At 38.3% G+C, this 23901-nt stretch overlaps 1 protein-coding gene across 2 annotated transcripts in view; it reads right to left on the bottom strand.

Moving 5' to 3' along the window:
- Nucleotides 1-7643: 7643 nt before the first annotated feature.
- SLAIN1 (SLAIN motif family member 1) overlaps nucleotides 7644-23901 on the bottom strand; it is a gene marked incomplete at both ends in the record, with an annotated part of 48525 nt that continues 32267 nt past the window's right edge. Inside the window, 4 exons of one of the 2 annotated variants that reach the window (XM_084291224.1) lie at nucleotides 7644-7719; nucleotides 12118-12397; nucleotides 14295-14459; nucleotides 23204-23542. In XM_084291224.1, the coding sequence (XP_084147350.1) occupies nucleotides 7644-7719; nucleotides 12118-12397; nucleotides 14295-14459; nucleotides 23204-23542 (860 nt within the window). The remainder of the gene's footprint in view (nucleotides 7720-12117; nucleotides 12398-14294; nucleotides 14460-23203; nucleotides 23543-23901) is intronic. The other variant, XM_084291225.1, reaches the window with a different exon arrangement.

Raw genomic sequence — 23901 nt, 5'->3', positions numbered from 1 at the left:
GCATTCACAACTTCTCTGGGCAGCCTGTGCCTCACCACCCTCATAGTAAAAAAGTTCTTCCTTCCATCTAAACTAAACCTACTCTCTTTTAGTTATCCCTTGTCTATCACTAAGTGCCTGTAAAAAGTCCCTCTCCTGCTTTTTTTGTAGGCCCTCTTTAGGTACTGAAAGGCCGCTATAAGGTGTCCCAGAGCCTTCTCTTCTCTAGGCCAAACAACCCCAACTCCCTCAGCCTGTCTTCATAGGCAAGGTGCTCCAGCCCTCTGAGCATCCTCATGGCCCTCCTCTGGGCCTTCTCCAATAGGTCCAAGTCGTGGTGCTGCGGGCCCCAGTGCTGAACACAGTACTCTAGGTGGAGTCTCACAAGAAATGTCTTATATCTCTACAGCAAGTTTGAAGTTCAAAAAACATTCATTGTACAAACTTCTTGACATGATTCTGAGAGCCCAGTCTATACTTCTATCAATTTTCCATATGAAGCAGTGAAAGACAAGAAAAACAGTTATTTTTATACGCATGTATTTATGCTTGCCATCATGTCATACTCTGCTCAAGGGAGTGAATGAAGTAAGAAATGTGTTCAGCACTACTTTAAAAAAAAAAAAAAAAAAAAAAAAGTAAGAATGCATTATTCTCCCCTCCAGATCTAGGTTAATATGTTCTTTGTCACTGAACCTATAAATCTCAAATAAATAAATAAATAAAAATAAATAAACAAATAAATAAATAAATAAATTGTCTTCTCAATATCTCTGCTCTGTTTATTTTCGTAAACATCATCATACTAGTGCAGTTTCTTTCACTAAGAAACAAAAGCTGCTAAAGTCAAGGTCACGTTTAAAAAGGCAAAACTGAGCACTATAATGGTCACAGTGCAAGATGAGATGGCCACTAGTGTGTACATGTACATGAATGGTTGAGGACAAACTTTCCCCAGTAATGCAAGCAAGACTTGAAAATGACCCAGAAACCATACAGTAGTTTTCAGATAATGCTATGTTCAGCGTACCCTGTCCCACCTCTCGACATGTTCAGATTATTAAAACCTGCCATGTAACACAGAGCATGTGCTAAGAAACTTGCGTTTATAGTCTCAAGTGGATTAGAGTGTCCCATGAGCTAGTAATATTCAAAAAATGGCTGGGATCTGCAAAAATGTATCATAAAGACATTTGAAACAGGTACTGTACAGAGGTACTGTATGTCACAAAATGGCAGCTACAACAGGTTTCATACAAGATGTCTTGACTTCTAACCTTCCTTCTCTCTCTGTTCCTCTTGTGAGCTCAGGATGCCCAAAACACACTGCTGCAATGAGTGTGGCACAGGTGTGTGAACTGCTTGTTATTGGCAAGCCTTCAGCAGTGCAGTCACAAATAGATCCACTGACAGTAGCCCAGCTGCCATAAAGATTATGCCAAAGTCAGCATTCAGGTACCAAAGGACTCCCAAAAAATACTTGTTTTTGTTTGTTTGTTTGTTTGTTTTTTGCTTTGGTTTGTGGACAAGAGTTTTGTAAATGCAAAAAAAATCACCTAATGTTTGGCTTGCATAAAAAAGGAATTAGGTTCCAGTTTCAAGAATAAACCTATCTAATCTCTCCTTTCATTCCTTCCTTTCATTCATTATGAGATTCCTACAGAGTCTCATACTCTGTAAAAATTGCTGTTGTGGTGCACATGTTGAAAGATCATCTCAGGACTCTTTAGGTCAAAGCCAATGTGTTGAATTGCATTTGGAACTAATGGGCACTCAGATCAGACAGTAGAGGTGTGATCTAGGTGGGGGACCTCCAGCTTTTGCAGTACCTATTCAACCTATTAGCATGCTATCATCTCTTCATGCTTTAAACATCCACTGTCATTAATTCAGATCAAGTATAACTGCTTACCTTACAAGGTAACAGCTGCAAGTCCCAATGATGAGATGGAAGATGCACTAAGGGTCTGTTCCCCAGGGCTGGGGAGGGAGCAGCAGTTGGATCTGCAGGTGGATGGACGGTCAGGAACTGCACCATTCAAAAGAGCACATACAACCACTATCAGAAGCTACAAGGTGAGAATCTGGGGATAGGAAGAGTTAGAAGTGCAAACGAAGGGAAAAAGTTGGCTGAGCAGATGGGCTGCAGGCGTTGATGTAAATAAAATGTGATTCTGGCTGGGAACAAGAAAATTAAACCAGATCAGCCAGAACATGTTTTTCACCAGAATGGTGACAGGGGAAGTCATCCAATCTTACTCATTTCCTTTTTTTTATCCAGAATTTCCTAATTGATAAGTCATGCTTGAGGATTAAACACAACAAATGTGGTTTTAAGTGATAGTGTGTCTTATTCCCTAGTTCTTTTTATTAATGAAACTTCACCCATCATTCACAGTTGTGATTTAACCTTGCAGGCAGTGAAGCACCACACAACCATTCGCTCACTCCTCACTTGCACCTCCCGCCCCTCTCCCGAATAGGGGAGAGAATCAGGACAAAAAAAAAAAAAAAAAAAAAAAAATAATAAAGCTCATGGGTAGAGATAAAGACAGTTTAATAGGATAGAAAAGGCAGGGAAAACAATGATAATAATTATGATAAAAAATTCTTTACATCAAAAAAATGATGCATAATGCAATTTCTTACCACCCACCGACTGATGCCCAGCTAGACCCCAAGCAGTGTCCTCCTCCCCCTGCTAACCCCCCTCGCAGTTTTATTGCTGAGCATGCCACCATGTGGTATGGGACATCTCTTTGGCCAGTTTGGGCCAACTATCCTGGTTCTGTCCCCTCCCATCTCCTGATGCACCCCCAGCCTGCCTGCTGGCAGGGCAGTGTGAGAAGCTGGAAAGTCCTTGGCTCTGTGCAAGCGCTGCTCTGCAACAACTAAAACATCAGTGTGTTATCAGCATTGTTCTCATCCTAAATCCAAAACACAGCACCACACCAGCTACTAGGAAGAAAATTAGCACTATCCCAGCTGAACCCATGACAATAATGAACGTAACTAGTATTTTCCATATGAAAATGCTAATTGTTAGTATTTGTGTTAGCATAAAGGCATTGTAACAGAGGGCCTTGAGATCATACTGGGCTTCATGCTATAAAAACGTAAAAGGAAAAGACAGGAGTCCAAGCCTACAGCAACTTGCAGTTTGGGTATAGCAAAAACATGAATCAAATAAAAAGAAAAAATCATGAGGCAACATTAGTAAATGGGCTCAAGAGCAGTCAGAAGACACAGTTTAACTGTTGCCTTGTTTTTAGTGGTATTGTACCAAAGAAAAGCCTTTAAGGAAGGTTCTGAGGGTGAACTAAAACCAGGATCCCGTTAGGGGAGCTATGAGGTGCTTTGCAACAGATACAATATAGTCTGGCATCACGGATGTAGATATGGGAATCCGTTTCAATACTGATTGAAAAACTGTCAGTGGGATGGGATAGTGTCAGTTGCTTTGAAAACGAATACAACTTGCTTATAACCGAACTGTTTTCCACAGGAAGAGGGAAATCAGTAGCAATACACAAAAAGTGGTAGTCACATGGTCAAAGAAAGAAGATAGGAAAATTATATAGTTTTAGTTTAGATAGATCTCACATGCTGAAGAATTTACTAGTTAAGGTCAAATAAAAAGATGACTTCAGGTAAGGAGATCATGGATGAATACATTTAAGAATGGAAAAGGAAATTTGCATCTTCAGTTTATCATGCAAAGCATGCAAGACTTAGAATTAACTAGACTGTTAGGTTGTAAGAAAGTCAGACTGCCCAGGTTATGGGGCTGAATCACTGGAAAGTTTGAGGTTTTATCCTGGGACTGAAAGTGGAGAGGGGAAAAACTTATAGAAGACGGTTGAGCTATGTTTCAGCCATATGCTCAAGATCTGAGGCCAAGACTAGTTAGGACAGTAGGATGTCCTACTGTCCTACTGTTTGGGTTATTTCTGAGTCATTTCTCGGACTCAGCAACAAAGAGACAGGAGTGTAATTTGCTTCCATGGACCAAAAGAGAGAAGAACCAAAGGGGGCCACAAGGACAGTCCTCAAGTGTTCCCTTAAATTCAGAAATGAAAATAACTTTGGTTACTCATGAAAAATATCAGTTTGGTTCTCTGTTTTAAAGAAATCTACATGATCTCGCTGTGTTGCACATTGCCTTGGAGACTGGCCTCACACGAAGTCGAGACTGACGGAAGTGTTTTTGTTTTGATGCATATTCCATATAGTTTGCTCCCAGAGAGACTGTGGTGAAGTATGAGACACTTTGGGCACTGTTCAGTAGTATTTGGTTAGTTGATGATAATCTCAGGGGATACAGCAAGCTCCCTCAGCTAGAGGTAAACAGCAGCAATACCACAGTCAGTGGTTGAAATGAGAGTGATTCTTACGATTCTTTCAGAATAGAAAAGAGATCAAGCTGCTCACAGCACTGGTTTCCTTTTATAGTCTGATGGCATCCATCTAATGTGACAGATACTTAACAAAAATACTTAAAACAGCAAAGCTATCCAGTTACCAAATCCTGACCTGATGAAAGAACATATTGTAGGGGACCAGAACAGTTGAAAAGGGAAAGATAACTGCATTGTTTCAATGAGTTCAATGTATCAAAAATGACTGTTTCTCCAATTCACGACACTTTAAAGAATGAAAATTATATTAAAGAATGAAAATCTCAGACATTTTGGCACACATGCTGTCTTCTTACATAAACAACACTGGAAAGAAACGTATGCAGAATTCAATTCAAGAGCCTCGAAAACAGAATAGCTTTAGCTACTAAAAAGAAAACATTTTCAAAGTATATACTGCCCTCCTGTGTACTATTCAAGTATTGCCTCCAAAAAGCAAGTTCTTACCTCAAAACCTCAGAGTAAGGTGGGGCTGTGATAACGTATTTAATCGAGAAGTATGGATAAAATCCAAGCAAAAAGGAACATAGTGAAGAGACAACTCAGACCAGGGCTGGTACATCCAGCAATGAGCAGAAGCTGATCGTTGTAACTGGTCTCCAGACAGTTTCATCAGTTTCAAAGCATCATCTTTTATGAAAAAGACCATGCTGGTTCCCTAGCACCAGAAGTCACGAGAGTTTATTCATTTGGGAACTGCACAGATGCAAATGCACAGTACAAACTGTTGTTTAAAATAATATGCACTCTGATAAGCTGAGAGCCACAGCGTGGTTATAGGGTCAGTTTAGATGGGTTAGCTCTGCTTAAGCACTGCTTGTGCCAGACAAAAATTATGAACTGAAAGAATTTGTCTGTGTTTAATGTAGGTTAAAGTCATAGGATCATACAATGGTTTGGACTGGAAGGGACCTTAGGACCTTAAAGATCACCTAGTTCCAACCCCCTGCCATGGACATGGACACCTCCCACCAGACCAGGTTGCTCAAAGCCCCATTCCGGCCTGGCCTCAAACACCTCCAGGGATGGGGCATCCACAGCTTCTCTGGGCAACTGTGCCAGTGCTTCACCAGTCTCTGAGTAAAGAATGTCTTCCATATATTTAATCTAAATCTTCCCTCTTTTAAATTAAAACCTTTACCCTTTGTCCTGTCAGTACAATCCCTGACAAAGAGTAGATACTAGAAGGCCACTATTTGGTCTCCCTCGAGCTTTCTCTTCTCCAGGCTGAAAATGCCCAGCTCTCTCAGCCTGTCTTCATAGGAGAGGTGCTCCAGCCCTCTGAACATTTTTGTGGCCCTCCTCTGGACCTGCCCCAATTTCCTTCTTGTGCTGGAGGCCCCAGGGTAAATGCAGGTTCTGTAGTTCTCCTTGTCCCAGGCAAATAATAAAGCAATGCCAGAGCTGCCTCTACATCCCTGCCACGATCGGTCTGCAAGCAAAATAAATTGTTCAAGATAACTAAGGTTGTCTAAGAAATGACTGATTTCTGTAAGCAACAGTAATTTTTTCCAATAAAAGTTTCTTATGAACAAGATGAGTTCCATGCATATGTGCTGAAATACTTATCTGTGCAGAGACAATTTCCATGCTGGAATATTTCTTGATAACCTTCTCAATGATTCTACTTTTTTGTTTATTTGTTTGTTTGTTTGTTTAATTTTAACTGGATTAAAAGGACTAAAGTGTGAAAAATTAATTTTTAGTCTCTTTTAAACAGTACTAAGCTGTAGAGAGGTATTACTGCACTTATATACAATCACATATCACCACAATATAGGTTTTACTTACCACTAAATTCTTACCTTTTGTTTTTCATTTTAGTTTGCCCTTTTAATAAAAACAGGTCCCCAAGCAAATTCAGAGATAAATCCATGGCAAAAGAAAGGCTTGGTACATTGCAAGTCACATTTGCACTTGCAGAATCTGAACATTAAATTGGAAAACAAAACAAAACAAAATAAAAACAACAATAAAACACATTATAGTAAGACTGATTTAAAAACAACACTTACCTGTCTTCCATGAAAATTATGGCTTCATAACTTGATTTAAAAAATAAATAAATAAATAAATAAATAAATAAATAAATTAAGATTAACTTAGTTACTAATTGCAAAAATACAGCATAATATAGATGTTAAGTAACAAGAACTCCAGCAGTTAAGTCAAGTACTAAATTCTGACAATGTTTACATTGCACACTCAAGAACAGCATTATTGCTGAAATAGATTCTTTATTTCTGAAACATTCCAAAACAGCAGTATACACAGTTGTAATCAAATATTAGGTCATATGCCATTATAAGAAAGCATTGATTAGTGCAATTTGATTTTGTAAAAGATCTATCAAAAAGATTTATTCACATTAAAACTCATTTTTTCATAAGTAACTGTTAATAAAACATTACAATTTTATTCTTTGTAACAAAGTATTGAAAACCAAACATAGTTGTAGAGATCACTGTATCTTGGTAAGTGCAACATGACTTATGCTGCCATTTTAAATACAAAACACTATGACAATAAATTAACAATTGAACAAACGGTGAAAGACCAACAAAACCATGCTGACCCTGCTGGATGGCAGTTTCCAGTGAATGCTACTTATTTTGTGCTTCTGCAACATAAATATACTGCTTTGTATTGCCAATGGTATGATTTTGTAAGATATGTTCCTAGCGCTAAAAAAGTACGTTACCCCAAAAATATTATTTATGGCACAGAAAAGTTAATTTATCTCTCTGTTGTTCAAGATTCAGGCAAGTTTAAATGAACTCAAGTATATAAAACAAAATGTACAGGAAGCACTAAAAAAAATAAAAAATTAAGCACATACATTAAGTCCCCTCCAAATTCAAAATAAATGCATGATGCCTTTACAAAGAATAAATTATTTTAGAATTTCAGTATGGCAAAGCTGCCCCAAAAGCATTAGCTCCAAGTTCTTTCAGAGGAAATATTCTGGTACTTTTCACATATATAATACTTCAGTTCTATGTGATAACACTGCCACTGTTAGTCTGATAACAATGCAGCTGTTCAGGTAACCGATTTAAGTGCAATATTCAGTATTTGATAAGATGTTCATTTTTTAGAAAATGGCATTGCATTATGGATGTTTACATAATAAAATCGCAGAGGAAATAATACTGCATGACCCTCCTTTCCCAAGTCATCGTTACCCAGCCAGCTGGGTAATGAAATCCATGTTACTTATTTTTCAATGTTCATGGGCATCCTTCATCAATAGCAGCCATCTCTCCAGTTCCCATCCCGCATCGTGCTCAGCGATGAAAGTGGCTTAGGAGGCTGAAGAAAACTGTATGAAACAAATCATAGAAAAAGACAAAGGAAGTCATATTTCATGTGAAAGATCAAGATAGCAAATACCATTCTCTTCTGTAGTGATATTGGCTTTGTAGCTTGCTTGGAGACTTCACTCTATCATATTCCTGGCTACATGAAATAATTATTTAATTAATGAAAATATAAAGACCTATGGTGAAATTAAGACCTCCAATGAGATCCCATTAATGTCACTGGATAAAGGATTTCAAAAAGGAATTTAGTGAATAATCCTAATGATGTATGAGACCCCTCAAAATGGGAAGATTTAGTTCTTCAGGTTAAAGGTTCTGAAAAATATAAATATAAACCTCTTTTGTCACTATGGACAACACACATTCCAATAGAGACAGGCAGCAAAGATGTAATGGGAAATAATCAAAAAGCTGTCATGCTCAGCATGCTCTCTCTCTCTAAAAAACAAACAAACAAACAAAAAAAAAAAACAGCATTTATAGAAACTATGCCGGCACTAAGGAATTTAGGCATCTTATCAGTTGAAGAACTGCATTAAGTCCTGCTCCAGATCCTCTTATCCAAGACTCATAATTACACGTTTCCATCACACAGCCAAAGTCAGAGAGCTGCCAGTTCCTACACCACTACCCATGCAGAGAGCTCGTGGTCCTCCAGCACCACACCCTCACAACACCTGGGCTGTGTCTCTCATTAATGAGCAGGGATTTATTTAAAAAGTCTTTGCTGACTGTCCTCCAAAACTGACAGGTTTTTACTTTTGAAGTAACTGTTTTAAATAATATTAAACAAGCAAACAAACAAAACAACAAAAGAAAAACCTGTTTGATTTGACCTAAATGTCAAACCACTGGTGACAAGGCAAACATATTTTAGTTACACCACAGTTTGCTGAAAATAAACTGTCCCGATTCTGTGAAACTGTTTCTTATAAAACCAGGTCTTAAGCCTTGTTCTCTCACTTCTCTACTTTTCCTTTAATGGTAACTGCTGTAACTTACTGATGCCTCCTCTCCCTTCTGAACACCCTTGCATGGAAGAAAGCAGATGTATGTTGTAAGAGAGTCAGTAAGCCAAAAGCAGTCATCAGAGCAGTGCCTCACGTCTCTGCTACAACTGATTTTCCTACTGGCCAAAAAATTACACTTAAGTAAAAAAGATGAGTAAACTTAGGCTCATCCAAGATGTTTTTGTGTGTCTCCACTCTATTGCAGTATCCCTTATCTTTGCTATAAATCCAGTTTATTATAAATCTAGGCATAAAACATGACCAGCTTCTGCCTTGTTCTACAACTGCTGCTTTCATTTCTGTTTTTTTTTTTTTTTTTTTGGAAGGAAGGAAGGAAGGAAGGAAGGAAGGAAGGAAGGAAGGAAGGAAGGAAGGAAGGAAGGAAGGAAGGAAGGAAGGAAGGAAGGAAGGAAAAGAAAGCAAGCAAGAAAGAAAGAAATAAAGAAAGGGAAAATATTTAACAGTGTTTGAGAGAAAACAGAGAGGACAAAAGTAATGAAGAATTAGTGAGCTAAGATGAAAATAAGCATAAGAATACTGCTACTTATCCAGAGCTGGATTCCTGCTTAACAGGAAAACACACCAGCATTGAAAACTGTTGCAAAACAAGCACAAGCTGTCAGTATGATGCTATGTAGTTTGAGATAACAAAGTTTTGGAGGGCCTGCAGACTCTTTCAACTTACCTGTCATCAACTAGATTGTAGTCAACCTGTTCCAGCACAAGGCAACAGGAATAATCAAGCCTTCCACCTTTGCTCCATGGCTGCATTTAGGTTGCTGCCATGCCTTTGCCTGCTGCATGGGAGAACCTACACCCACACTTAGTGACTTGACATCCTGGGTTAGCTGAAACCTGCCTTGTCACTGGGGACTCTTCTGGAGACTGGGACTGTTGGCTGACCCTGGTCCCTGCCATAGCTTTGCTCTTCTGTTTTGGGTATTTTGGGGCAGCTTGGCTGTCCCATGTGGCTCCCAGCTCACCTTGTTTCTACCACCGTGCTCCTGTGAAGAGCATGAGTGAAGATGTAAAGTGGAGGACTGGAAGGTAGGAAAAGGGGTTTAGGAAGGTGGGTCTGTAAGAAGCCCAGAGCATGAAGTTGGAGAGTGCTGGCAGTTAGGGGGATACATTTAACAGAAAATAAAAATAAAAATAAAATAAAAAAATGATGCCTCACTAGTAAGGCTAAATATAGGTGGAACATACTCATTACAGTTTCTTTACACTGCTTTGGGATGCATGAAACTCTGATGATAAGGAGAAAAGCAGGTAGTATTTAGCCAAGTTGGTTATTTTGTCTACTATAATTTTATTTTACAAATTGTCAAAAGCACTCTCTCATATGTTTGGTTCTGTGCAGTAAATACTGAAGTTCACTAACTTTAGGGCTTATGTAAAGTGTCTAACAATCCATTTTAAGTATGTACAATACCAGTAACTTGTCTGCATAATAGTCTGGCCATGGGTAATAAAGACAGTTTTATTCTGAATGTGCACTTCTTCCTGAACACCTGATTTATTACTATATATATATATATTCTACCTTCAATGAAGTTACAACTAAAACCATTTAAAGTTTCTGTGTGCTAATAGAAGCTAGAGTCTTGAACTGATAATCAGAAATACCATTCCTTAGAAATGATCACAGTGACAAAATCAACACTTAGAAAATCTGCCTGTCATGGTTGACTTCCTTCCAATAAAATTTTGTATGCACTGAAGATACTTTTATTTTCTGAATGAATAAATAAAATTAAACTAGGGTCTTAAAGAACTGTTGGCTGACCTCCAATATGTCTGTGCTTTTGGAGTCCTATAAGCTTGTCATTCACACACTGTAAACACTATCTATCTTCCAGGATCATTGGTCTGGTTCTACAGCAACATATGATGCTGCTAAGGTACATTTTAAGGTGAGAAGATGGGAGCCCAGTGTTTCTGTACTATAAATAGCTTTTGAATCAGATAAATTTGAATGAGCTTCTAATAATAAATAAATAAATAAATAAAATAAAAATAAATAATAGATATAATAAATAATAAATAAATAAAGTGTTGAGACTACAGTATTTCACCCTCCCGCTGAAACCTCTTAATTTTTTTTTTTAAGGTTGTCTCTTGTAGGAAGGATGAAACAATAGCAAGAGACTGGTCTTTGTGAACCAGAAAGTCTCTGCTTCTCACATGTTGCTATGAAAGATTTAAGAGCCGTGCAGAAGAACATGAAGTCGAGGGAAAGAGAAAGAAAGAAAGAAAAAAAAAAAAAAGAAAGAAAAAGAAAGAAAGAAAGAAAGAAAGAAAAACCGCTACTATGAAGAACTCTAACAGGGGGAGATCCAGCAGAGAGCAAAGAAGGTTATAATAGAAATCTCATGGTACAGTCTCCATCAAAGAAGAAACCTGACAGCTTTTTATCAAAGTTTCACTGCAGTTGGTCAAAATCTGTTGTCAGTCACATCAGTGTAATCCCTGAGTAACTCAACCAAAGAGAGAATGTGAGCAATTGAACTTATTCTGGATCTAGCAAGTACCTAATGAAAAGCATAAAAATGGTGAAAGTTAAACACTGACAGTTCATCCAACAGAAAACCAGGTGGTCAAGCAGCAGGCCTTCACAACAGGAGGGATGCACATGATGGGAAGAAATAGTGGGAAGAGTTGACACAAGTTGATTAGAGTTTCTTTTTGAGAAACTTCAACACCTATTAATCGTAGAATGTATGATACATAGAGCTAAGAGTTTAACTCTCAGCTGTTATAAGGTGATTAAAACATAGTTCTTTCTTCAGGCTTATTTTATTGCTTACCTTAAAAAAATATTTGGAGACAATTCTCTTGCAAAATGCAAAAATTCATTTGTTTAGCAGTATAGCTTTTCTACTGTTTCCCAGCTGAAATTGACAAGATGCTGCTTCATCCCAAGAGGAAGACATCCAAAATATCTCCTTCCTCATAATTCTGTAACATCACAAGTTGCATTTTTACAGTCTGTTGCTTTTTACAGCAACAGGCATGCAAATCTTTCTCATGCTCGTCCTCAGAGCTTGAAATAGCAGTTGGCACAAGTCTGGAAGATGGTGAGTCAGATATACTAATGCTACGAGATTTCCATTTGTTTTGATTTCTTACTGGTGGGTGGTATTACGTTCTTATTTATATGTAATTACACTCTATCTGTAACACAGTTTATTAGAAATTACCAGCAGGCATTGTCCATCGCTATTTGTGGAGTTAAATCTTCACCCATTCACTGACTCAGCACTGGGAGCTAGAAATGCTTCTCCTTTATATCCCAGATTCATACTCCAGAGGAAAACAAACAAACAAACAAAACACAATCCATGCTAAGGCCAGCTATACAGGAACAATGGCCTGTTTAACTCTTACCTTCGAACTGGCTGTGCAATTTTACTTCTGGGTATGCTGCTCCCATTAATGGCCAGCGAGGGTCTTGGAAGAGCACTGCGCCCCACAATCCCTTGACTAGCAGTCTTGTTTGGCATTGGGATCCCAGTGTTAGAATATAGCTGTAAATTGTTGGACACTGGAATGCTACTGCCTTGTACAGTTGGGCTTACATAGGCAGTAGCTTTGAGAGGCTGTCTGACAGATACTGGAAAATGTCCCACACTGTGAACTCTGTGCTGAAGCTGTCCTGGTGATGGAACTGTTAGGAGAGGTAGAAAGGAAGTAACAAGATCAGTACCCAACAAATGAGGCCAGATAATAATGCGCATCTCTATACAAATCTAATTACAGTTAAACACATCATTATGCAATTAACTTGCTAATTATAAACTACTGAAGAACCCCCTGGATCCAACCTGCACCAAACTAAAATATCCTGTTCCATCCCCACACCAAACAAAAATACCACCCTTATTTATCCTTCTTTCTCCCCTCAAAGAGGTTTTGTTTTCCATTAAAAACACACTAATTCCACCTATGCAATTAGAGCCTTAAAACTGCTGAAGCTCTGAGTTAATTACTTTTAGATTGTTTAGATTTTTGTAAGGTTGCTTGTAATAACCATATCTTGTTTAATGCTTATTACATTAAAGCATTACAAAACATCACAAAAGTCTAAGCTTTATTTATAAAAACAGTCAAAAGGCTATAAAAAGGTCCCAAACATAACAAGATATTCCAAAGCTGATGCTATGTAAACTATCATTTTAAATCAATGCTACCCTTTCCAGAAGCTTTATATATAGATTCTTTACACAATTCTGCCCTCTGGTGTACATCAGACACACATCTATTCCAGAGTCCACATATCAAAAGCAAACTGTAAAAAGCCTAAAGCACATAAGCCAACTACTGCACACAGGCCAATCCTTTTTCAACTCTTTGAAAAAGGACATCCTAAGTACATTTAAAGATGCAGTTGAAGAAACAGATATATGAATCAATGAAATATGACTGGCAATATATTGCTAAGGAAACCTTATCATAACACATCTCCTAAAACAAAAACAACAAAAAAAAAAAAACAACAGTGCTGCCACTTATTTTTATGTTTTTCAGAAAGGTCATTTCAGAAGAATTGCATTTTACACACACATGTTTACATACAAAAACACACAGAGAAACATGTATTTTTAAAGTAGTAAGTAAAATTAAACTCTCAACACACCACCATTCAATTTACATGTGGGACCCTGAACAACTATTTCCAATCTCCTATTAGAAAAGGACAAAAATAAAACAAACTAAATCCACCACTACGGTATACTATCAAGAAAAGATTCAATTTAATCTTTTTGAAGATGTTTGAAACTTCTACTCTGATTTGAAGGAAAGAAGAACAGGTTTTGCCAACTTCTCCCTCCAAAACCTCATAGGAAATGGGAGGCTAAAGTTCAATTCCTTCTCTTCCTTGCATCAAATGAAATCCACTTTTTCCATTTCCCATCAGAGGATCTCAATAATCATGCTAGAAAAGAATGTCTTTTTGACATTCTATGTTCATAATTCCACATCCAATAGATCAATACTGCACCCCTGCCACCTGGAAGTCAATTAAATTAAACTAATTAGAGACATTTTAATTCACCCACTCAACAAGTATGATATACTTGAGGATATAATCCTCCATTTACCGCATTTGCATGGAACAGAGTGGCTCAAATTCAACAGGAGAGAGGTCATGTGTTTTGAGATGGTATTTATACAGTGTACTGTATAATACAGCACTGTGTAAATTACTAAGAAAAACAATGTTTTAAATTCTAGTATCAAAGCTGAAGAACTAAGCTTATATGAATTAATTGCATTATTGGTTCTTCTATATTACTACTACTAATAATAATTATTATTGTAATTTTAGTTGAAAGGTTGACAAAAATGAGTGGGCAAATAAAATAAAGGTAGTGTTGACACTCAATACTGCATAACAAGATGGGCTAGATGTTGCCTTCCAAACTAGCAGCTTTAAAATCCTGAGCTATATTAAAATCCAGTGTAAAAGGAACACAGCCTGCTTTAATTTTTCATAAAGCACAGACATAAACTTTACCACTCTATTGATCCCTTGCACACTGCCAAAGAACACAGGTACTTACTACACGACTGCATCCTTGAAATCCCATTACTTGCTCCATGTAGATTGGAATCAAAGCTCTGACTGTTCCTCACAGTGACTGGAGAACTAGCAAAGCCAGAAGCGTTGTTAATGGCAGGAGTACTTGGCATCCGAGCTAGGTTCGGCATGCTTCTTCGGAGTTTATCTGAAGCAAAAGAAAACACAATCCATAGTCATGTCAGAATTTGCAACAAACACAAGAAGCCTCTGAAAAAAAATCTGTAAAAAAATCAAAATTAAAACCGAATTCATTCAACACAAAGAAGGGTTTTGCTCCATAGGAAGAATAGGAATACATAATCAACAGCCTACCAATTGAACCCTTCTGACTATTGTAATACCACAATTATTCACAAGTAATTTATAAAACATCGATAGGCAATGCATTTTAGGGATAACAAAGATCTAAACACTATAGTGTAATAATAAGGATGATTTTCATGTAAACGTGTAAAATAGGTCGGATGAATCATGCCCTAAATGTGCCTATTTCTTTGCAGTGAATACAGAGGCGTCAGTGACAGTCAGAATATCTACATTGTGGATGTCTAAAGACAGGTGAGATGAATCCATCATAAGTGACTAAGTCTTGCTTTCAGGTGCCAATGAGATGCTAAAAAAAAATCTATTCAGTACCTAACCTTATTAGCATGTTAGGTTTCTGCAGGAGGCCATGCACAAAACCTGCTAAGTCGTGATGCTGTCAGTTGCTTGGAGACCTGGGTTGACATCAGGATTTTCAAATCTGGTGGGTCTCCCTCCTATCCCACTTGTGGTGTCTGATTTGGTGGGCATTTTCAGAGCAGGCCTGTAGGATAAGGTCCTGCATAAAAAGAAAGCTGGAAATGAGATATCTGGGGGCAGGCTTAACAGCTAACTTAAGTGTCTAAGAGACTGAAAGTCTGAATTGCCTCCTGTGATGTGACAGACTTCAGTAAAGCACCAGTGTGTGGAAATAACAGGTCATTCATTAAATCTTGTTTGATAATAACACTAATATTGGCCTCAAACGTTGTGCTGCTGCTGACATGGCTACATTTCCTGTGGTACCATTCTCAGTGCAGTCCACCAGCTCATGTCCCTTCAGCAGGTTCCAATGCATGGTACAGATCTGTCTTCAGTTCTTACACTGCAACAGAAAGCAAGGGTGTGCTTTTCCTGTAAAACGTATCTGTGACTTCTCTCCTCAATTAGAAGCAGGGCATTTTGAGATTACAGTTTTGGATTTATGCACAGAAATAACACTTATATCACACATGGCTTGGAACTGCTGTTTTGGGTTGACCTCTTAACCCACACAGGGCAAGTTCAATTCACAGAAACTTGATTGACTTAGGAGTCTCTGTTAATCAGTTCACATAAATATATAACCTATTTAGCACTATCATGAGCTCCTCTAATCCTTAAAGCTGATAACAATTGAGAGTAATAAGAAGTGACAGTATAGTTCTATCTATACAGTGTATTAGTAGTCACTAACAGTAACTTGAGTACATATGATGCCTATGTACCTTCAGTGAACTAAGTCACATCACAAGGCTACAAGCTGTTAGCTGTTCTTATGACTGGTCCTCATGATAAGAACTGATACAGGATTCTGAAAATATTCAAAACATCTTTGCATTTCAAAGGTCCAGCATTTCTAATATCCTCATATCCCCACTCCCAATTAGTAGTGCCTACCTGCCCTTGTTGGTCTTCCCTTCCATCCCAACTAAGGTTGACTTGCATATGTAGTCTAACACAGAAAACCATTGCTATCTAGGAAATAGTTTAGATAGCCCTATTCATATTATTGAAATCAAACAGTAAGTGTGGAAGGTAAGTCAGGGAGGTGTTCAGTGCAAGTAAAGGGAATTCAAGGTTAGAGTTCCCAGAAACTAGAGCATAGCTAAATCACAATAAATCTTTCCCAATATGAAATAGAATTGGAAGAACCTCTCTAAAGGGTAACTCTTCATCAAAGAGTTAGACGTGTTATGCTTCTGTGGCTCATCACTGACACCGGCAAACTGAAACTGTCAGTGGTATAGCAACAAACATTAGCAAAGGGATTACTATTGTGATTCAGGTAAGTATTCATATAATTGGTATAGCAATAACACAACTGTTATCAGGCTTCCAAAACCATCGTGGGGATGTGAACAATGGCATCCACATAGCTACTGTGTGCTCCTATTTCTGAAATATTCATGATTTTGCAAACTGGAAAGGGAACTGCCCAGAGCTGCAGAAATTTCATGAACATGAGACGTCTGTAACTACTGTTTATTTTGAAGACCAGGCCAACCCTTTAAACTCATAGGCCATGAAATCCTAGGCTAAAATTACAGCACTTGGCAAAAAATCATTTGAGCAGTAGGATGGTGGTAGGGTAGATTACACTTCATAAAATAGATTTTTGTCTAATACTATCCATGTATCACACAGTATAAGCCAAATTCCTTGGAATCTACATGCTTTTCCACTCTGGGACTGCATCAGCCACAACAGGAATAATCTGTGCCTAGAACTGTCCAGTGGATGCAGCTATAGTAGGAAAAAAAATGTATAGAAGTAGCTTGGATTTCCTCTGTGTCAAGGGTGGCCATTTCTTTTGCCTTCTGTTCATGTGTCCCTTCTTGTTCCAGCAGTCTGCTCTGCTGATGATTCAGTCCTCGGGCAGCAAATTCCTGCTGCACCTGCAAATTTTCATCCATCAAACATCTGCATTACTTCTTTGATGATTCCTTTTGTCTGCTGAGATAAATGGCCCTGAAAAGCAATGAAAATAGCAGGTCAATGTTATGTTTAAGGAAAACCCAGAAATGCTCATCTCGATAGTATTCTGCAGCTTTCATTTCCTTGGATGATGCATTCTCTTTCATCTCTTTCTTGAAGTTTGTTCTGTCACCCGTTCCCCTCCTAAGAACAGTGGAGAGTCTTATAGAAGTTTTCAGTGAAAAACTGTCTTCTGTGAGTGTGGTATACAGAAGTAGACAATGGGAGTTTTGTGATTTTAATATTATTTCAGGCCACAGAGACATGACTAGATATGAACTTGCTGGAAATCTATGAGAAGAAAACAAAAATATTTTGCTAAGCCGCATTCCCTTTTTAGAGCTCTTTGCTCTTCTAAGACTGATGAGAAAATTAACAGAGAGAAGGAGAGAAGCAGTAGAGCTGCGATAAGTTCATTCTGTTAGGGACATGTGGCTTCTAACACCAGCGAGGAATTCCACAGCACCTGTGCCTTCCACAGTATCAACAGCTATTGTGATCCACTACTGAGTCTCATTTAAAATTTGGGCTGAGATAAATATGATGTTTAAGTAGGATGCAGCCATACAAGGCAACACAGATGTATCTTTGCCTTTCCCAGCCTTTTTTGAGATGTATTAGCATGACCTACAGACACTGTATTACAGAAATTTTTGAAACGTGAAGTACAAAATGCAACAATAGGTCATGCAACAAAAGTAATAATCAGTTTGTGGTTATTACCACCTTCTCAGAGAAGTTCATGCGTATACACACGTGCTTGTCACTTCATGAGTATTCTTTAGGTGGCATGCATTGTCCATGTTTCTCGTATCCGCAGCAGAATGATCCACAAAAAATCTCCTATTGCATGTTTATGCATCTTCCTCCACGTGGCATCCACACTGAACTGCACGTTGCCTACAGCACAGGAAAAACTAGGAATTATGAAACAGAGGTCCTCTGCCCTCACCTGAAAGTGTCCATGGAAAGACCTCCCCGCAGCATAGATCATAATTACTACAGCAAAGAAACTGGTCAAAAAGCAGGCAAAAATGTCCCTTATCTTGTAAAATATGCCATGAAATTACAGTTAAAATTTACCTGAAATTACAGGTAAGAGGCAGTTTGCCTCTTACCCAGTTGCTTCAGTTCTGATTTGTCCAAGAACTTCCTCCCCAAATGCCATTTATTCTCTGAAGTCAGCCAGGGATCTGCAGTCCAACATCTTTCTGGTAGGAAAACACAACAGGCAGCACCTCCCTGTTGTCTTCTGGTTCCAGCTCTGTTGGCGGCCTCCCACGTTTCACCATTTCTCTCCTTCCACTGACCAAATACTATTATCAGCTGAAGATTAACATCCATGCTGCATGCAGTCAGGCTTTGTACTTGGAGCAAAGCTGCACCACAAGAGGTAAGATCTTGGTGGGCTGCCAGACTGGGAGTTCTGATCTTTGGGTTTCCTATAGATGCTCTTGAAAAATATTATCTTCTCTCTGCCAAAACAGCTTCATCCACTGTGCTTCATCAACTAAAGCACTTCTAGCAGCCCATGATTATGAATAAATGTCTCTCAATTGTGATTCCCTCAGATCTCACAGAAGTGGCCCAGAGTCTGAGGGAACAGTTTTGAGAACAGATATTTCCTAGAATACTAGGAAATATAAAAATGTTGCCAATGCAACAGGTCCTTATGCCATGTCAGACTGAAATATCCAAATGGTATATATAAACCTGTCAGTGATTTCTAGAATTGGAGAAAGGTGTTAGCAGACAGCAAGAAAACAAAACCTAAAATGATCTATGGGAATACCTACTGGAGGACTACAAATGGATGGCCAACATCTTGCAGATTGATTAATCTATATCCACTCTGTAAAACTGGCAGGTTATCAGCATAAGTGTTTTGAAAAAAAAGATCATTGGTCATATATGTAATAGGAGTAACTAGCCCAGATTTAAAAACACCAAACTGAGGTTAATTTGGACATTTAATGACTATTGACAGGAACAAGACTAAGCTCAAGTAGAGGTTATGTTTGGTCTATAGTGAAGCGTCTTAAAATATATTTATTCATTCATCGTTTTTTCATTTAGGTGTTGTCGACATTTTATTTGAACAGATTCACATGCCTGACCAAAAGTGCACTATAGTTAAGGAATCTGACACAATGAATCATAATTATTTTGTCTCAGAGAAATAAATATCACTGTTTAAGCTACATTAGCAGTTTCTTTCACATATTTAAATCCTCCACATAAACCCTACAAATTCAACCCCACTTTATCTGTACCCAATGCACGAAGAAGTTAAGGGAAAAAAAAATAAAAGGAAAAAATCTGAGGTTATCTATTATTAAATATTATGTTCTATATTATTTAGATACTCAGAATTTGTTCTGAAATCCTAAAAAAAAAAAAAAAGCACTTAATTACAACTTCACCTTAAGGGATATATACTGTTAATTTCTCTTCCTCATCTTCAAAGACCTGAGATAGTATATACATTACATATATTATGCTTATAATATTTATAAATTATGCTTGTAACATCCTAAGTACACCAGGGTCTAGTTAAAGATTTATGGAATCATCTGTGGTGTAAAAACACAAATACAGATTGAGAATTAAAAATAAGTCTTTCAGTTAAGCAAGAGACACCATTCTTCATTATTGAAAATATTCATATTTTGCTATGATGAGCACTTTGATTTTAATCAGACTTATTACTTCATGCTGGTATGTGTCCCCCTCCAAAGATCCCTAAAGCATATTAAAGATTTTTCCATTATCCTTCCATGACTTTTCTCCACTGTTTACTATTCTCAGTAAAACTTCAGGGATGACTGAGAAAATTGTTTGTTTTTTTTTTTCTCCTTTTCTTTAATAGTCTGCTAAAATTTCTTACTGATTTCTCTCTTCCTTACAGAACTTAAAGAGAGGCTAAGAGCAGAAAAGCATTCAGTAAATCAGTAAGAACAGGCCTTTTCTCACCCCTCCAAACACACAAATCAATGTCAGTCTATACTGAACTGGTATCTAAACACAGACCTACTTACTGACCCTAAAATGCTGCTGTTTTATAGAAGGAAGGAAGGAAGGAAGGAAGGAAGGAAGGAAGGAAGGAAGGAAGGAAGGAAGGAAGGAAGGAAGGAAGGAAGGAAGGCAGGCAAGGAGGGAGGGAGGGCAGCTGAACTGGGCACTGCATTCGCATGTGGGCACCTACATCCCAGCATAGGTGTCTCCATCAGCAAGGCAGATCCCATCCAATACATGTGTATGGACACACAAAATGCATCCTAGGAATAAAACATTCCTTACTCATCCCTTAAAAAGTCCAAAAGCATTTACAGCAATGAATCAGAAGTCTTATCTGCTCAAACCTTTGCAAGGTCAGTTAAGGGAAATGACAAGGAGGAGCAGCCACCTCAGTCCCCAGAAGGCACGCATGTCTGCACAGTCACCATGACTGCCAACCTCTGTTTGCTGACAGCTTGTTCCCCTTGCCCTTTCCTTCAGGCCAGCATTAAGCTCCTCTCAGCCTTGTAAAAACAACCCTGTTACTGGGGTGACAGTTAGGGGACTATCTTCCCAGACACTGGGAACCTGGCTATGGCATTTGAGTGCTTGCTGGGATGTTCACTGTCTAGGTGAACGTTTTATCTTTCCCATTTTTTTTCTTGAAGGCACTTCTTAATCCAGTTTCATATGACAAAATATATTAAAACTACTCAACATGCACACAAGAGTATACTCTTTAAAAAGTATTGAAATTTTCCAAGTTTATCACACCTTCAGTATATTTTTCACAATACAGGTAGTACAGGTCTAAAGTTAGAATAAGTATCTCAACTAGCATACCATACCAAACAAACTTCACTAAGGGCAGGTAGAACAGTACCTCCAATACTGTTCTTACAGGCCAAAAAAAATGTACTCCAGCTAAACACATAGACAATTCTGGGGGAGGCAGTGCCAAAGTTAAACGCTGTTTTTCCTTCCCAGACTGAGAGCCAAAAGTCAACAATTATTTGCAAATTACTCTTCATTTATGGAGAATTCTGTGAATGACAAGATGAACCAGTGGCCAGACTGTTGACTCCATATACAAGAACACAACTGATCGCTTTGGAGGAAGAGAGAGGAATACTGTTGTAATGGCAGTATTATAGCACAGCATGGTGAAAGCTCAATTTTGATTAATTATCCATGATACTTTCCACATATATTGAAAGGAGTGACAGTTTAGCCTCTCCATCCATCACACACCCTTTCTCATCTGCCTTGGTAAAGTGTAGCAGTCTGAAACATTATCCATCATACTGAGGTTCAGACAAATTCTTATTCTGCAGTCTATCTCAATTTCAGCCTGTAGGAGTTCTTGAAAGACATTGTTGCCAAGATGATGAGAAGTGTGAATGAGAAGATACTGTCATAATACTCAGACATCTTTGATACAGAAAAAATAAATAAATAAATAAATACTCCTTGTCTGCCAATAAAACACAGCCAAAGTAAAACATTTCTCATGATCAGCATTTTCTATTTCTGTTTATCACTGCTGCATGAGTCATAGGGTGAAGGTGAAGAAGCTAAAGAGATAATTCTCCTCTAAAGATAGTGGTATAGTCTATTACAGGATTGTCTGTCATGCCAGCAAACAAGTAACTGGAGCCATACATGTTGATTTCCTAAGCAACACCAACCACATGACCCATCACCTGGAGATTTTTGAGAAAAAAAGACAACCAGGTGATAAAATTGGTGGCATTTTACATTTACATATTTTCTAGTTAATAGTAAGAATTATGTTATTTTTAGTGTGCTGCAAATATTTTTTGGGATTTCCATGTGGGAATCCAATGCCTAAGTTCTACTGACATGAACATGAAAAAAATCATTGAAAAAGGCTTTGGAAACCATACAGAGATTGCAGCACAACATCCTGCCCACATTACTGAATCAAAAATGTCCCATAGCCTTCCTCTCTCTCTCCCAAACAGATTTTCTGAAAGCAGTTCACCGTTGTTCCATTCTTATACCTCACTGTCAAGAAAAATAACATTGGAATGAATGTGGTACATATGCTGTACCGACAAAAGCCCACATCGCTGTACTCTGCATTAACCTTAGCCTTCTTTATATGCTGCCACTTGTCGATTATACTTTCATGCTGTGTCTTACTTTCAATGCCAGTGCTCTTGGCACCAACCTGTCATGCCCGATTTGTCAGGAAAGTAACATGCATACCTGTAGCACTCTATAAATAGGAACTGTTTCGAACAACACATTTATTTTCTTGCCCAAGGCTGAGCTGTAACCTGTAATGTTACAAACAAGACCTTGACTGAAAACTGACAGTCTTAAATTAGCTTGGGGACTGAAGGAACAGCAAAGTAAGACACAGCAGGAGGAAGAAAATTGTGATCATAGTAAGGAGTGAAAGGAAGGTAACAGCAACAATGGAAGGAAACTTAATTCTTGAATAAGTACTGAGAGGAAAAAAAAAATCAGAGACTCTGAAACACATCTCTAATGCAGTGCAAAAAGCAGTAAGGGCTCAGGGTAGTTTGGAAGTGACATTATCTTATACTACTTCAACAGACCACCCTACCAGACTTGGAACAAGAGCATTCACCCTTGTCACAAGCACTCATTATGCATTCACAGCAAAGCTACATTAATGGAAAAGTTAGGAAGTAAGAAAGAGAATGTAGTTAGGAATGAAATGTCTTGTAAATATTTCATATTTTGATGGATCTATGATGGCCATACATAGGTCAAGCACAAAAACCTAATCAGGTTTTCCAGCTAACCAGAAGATGCCTAGAAGATGCTCTTTTTCCTTTTTCTTCTTTCTCCACTTGTGCTCATACAATTTTACAGAACATTTTAATGCTGACTAAAGTACTTTCATGACTGAGTCACGGATTACATTTGGCAGCAAATTACCTAACAATAGCACTCCTCTAATAACAAAAAGTCACAATCATTTGCACAGATTTAAAGTGGTTGTTGCAATTAATGGACTGACCTAGTAGTCATAAACTAAACACTTGACACTTGATTTTCCCAACGTGATCCTTACAACTGGCAGTTTGAACAGAGAAGCACAAGGAAAAGACTTTCTTGGAAAAGCATGCAACCCACCTCCATTAATCCTATTTGGTTGCTGCTCTGGTGTTTGGGCTTGAGGAGAATAGTAGGGCTGCTGATAAGTGCTTGAAGGGAAGTGCTGAGAAGTTGGGCTCCTCCTGCAGTCCCGAATACTGGAGAAAGTCTGTGAATGTGGGATTCCTCTCTGGAATGGGGAGCAGCGGGTGAGGCGTGGTTGTGGAGGTGGGAGGTGGTCAAACTCTTCCTCGTCTTCAAGGCTATAGCGATCATATTCCTGGTCGCTGCATGTCCCCTTCTTTCCTGAGTGCAGTGATACACTCGAACTGTGTCTTGACACTGACGCTGAAGTTGAAGCATAATCTTGTCTAAGGCCTGTAAATTCCAAGAAGAGGATGACTTGGCTTCTGTTAAGGGATCAGCTCTTAACATACACTTCAATCCTGCAGACTCAGCAAGTAAGCAGACATAATTTTACAGCAAGAACTGGATTGGCAATGTGACCAAGCTGAAGATCTGCTGTAGGATTCAGCAGATCTAACTTTCAGTGTCTCCCTTCAGGTATCTGAGCCTGAATTACTTCCCTTGAGATTTCTTTTTAATATGTTTGTGTTGTGGTTTTTTTTTTTTTTTAAGAAAAAATAAATACAGTCATCTCCAAAATGCAATATGTGTGAGTTAGATGTGTTAGATGCTTCTCTTAAAATAACATGAACTGCCCTCAGGGGGTGCCT

Source organism: Netta rufina (genome assembly GCF_964035555.1).
Source record: "Netta rufina genome assembly, chromosome: 1".
Lineage (NCBI taxonomy): Eukaryota > Metazoa > Chordata > Aves > Anseriformes > Anatidae > Netta > Netta rufina.
The sequence above is the reverse complement of the archived record's forward strand: the minus strand, read 5'-3'. Positions and strand labels throughout refer to the sequence as shown.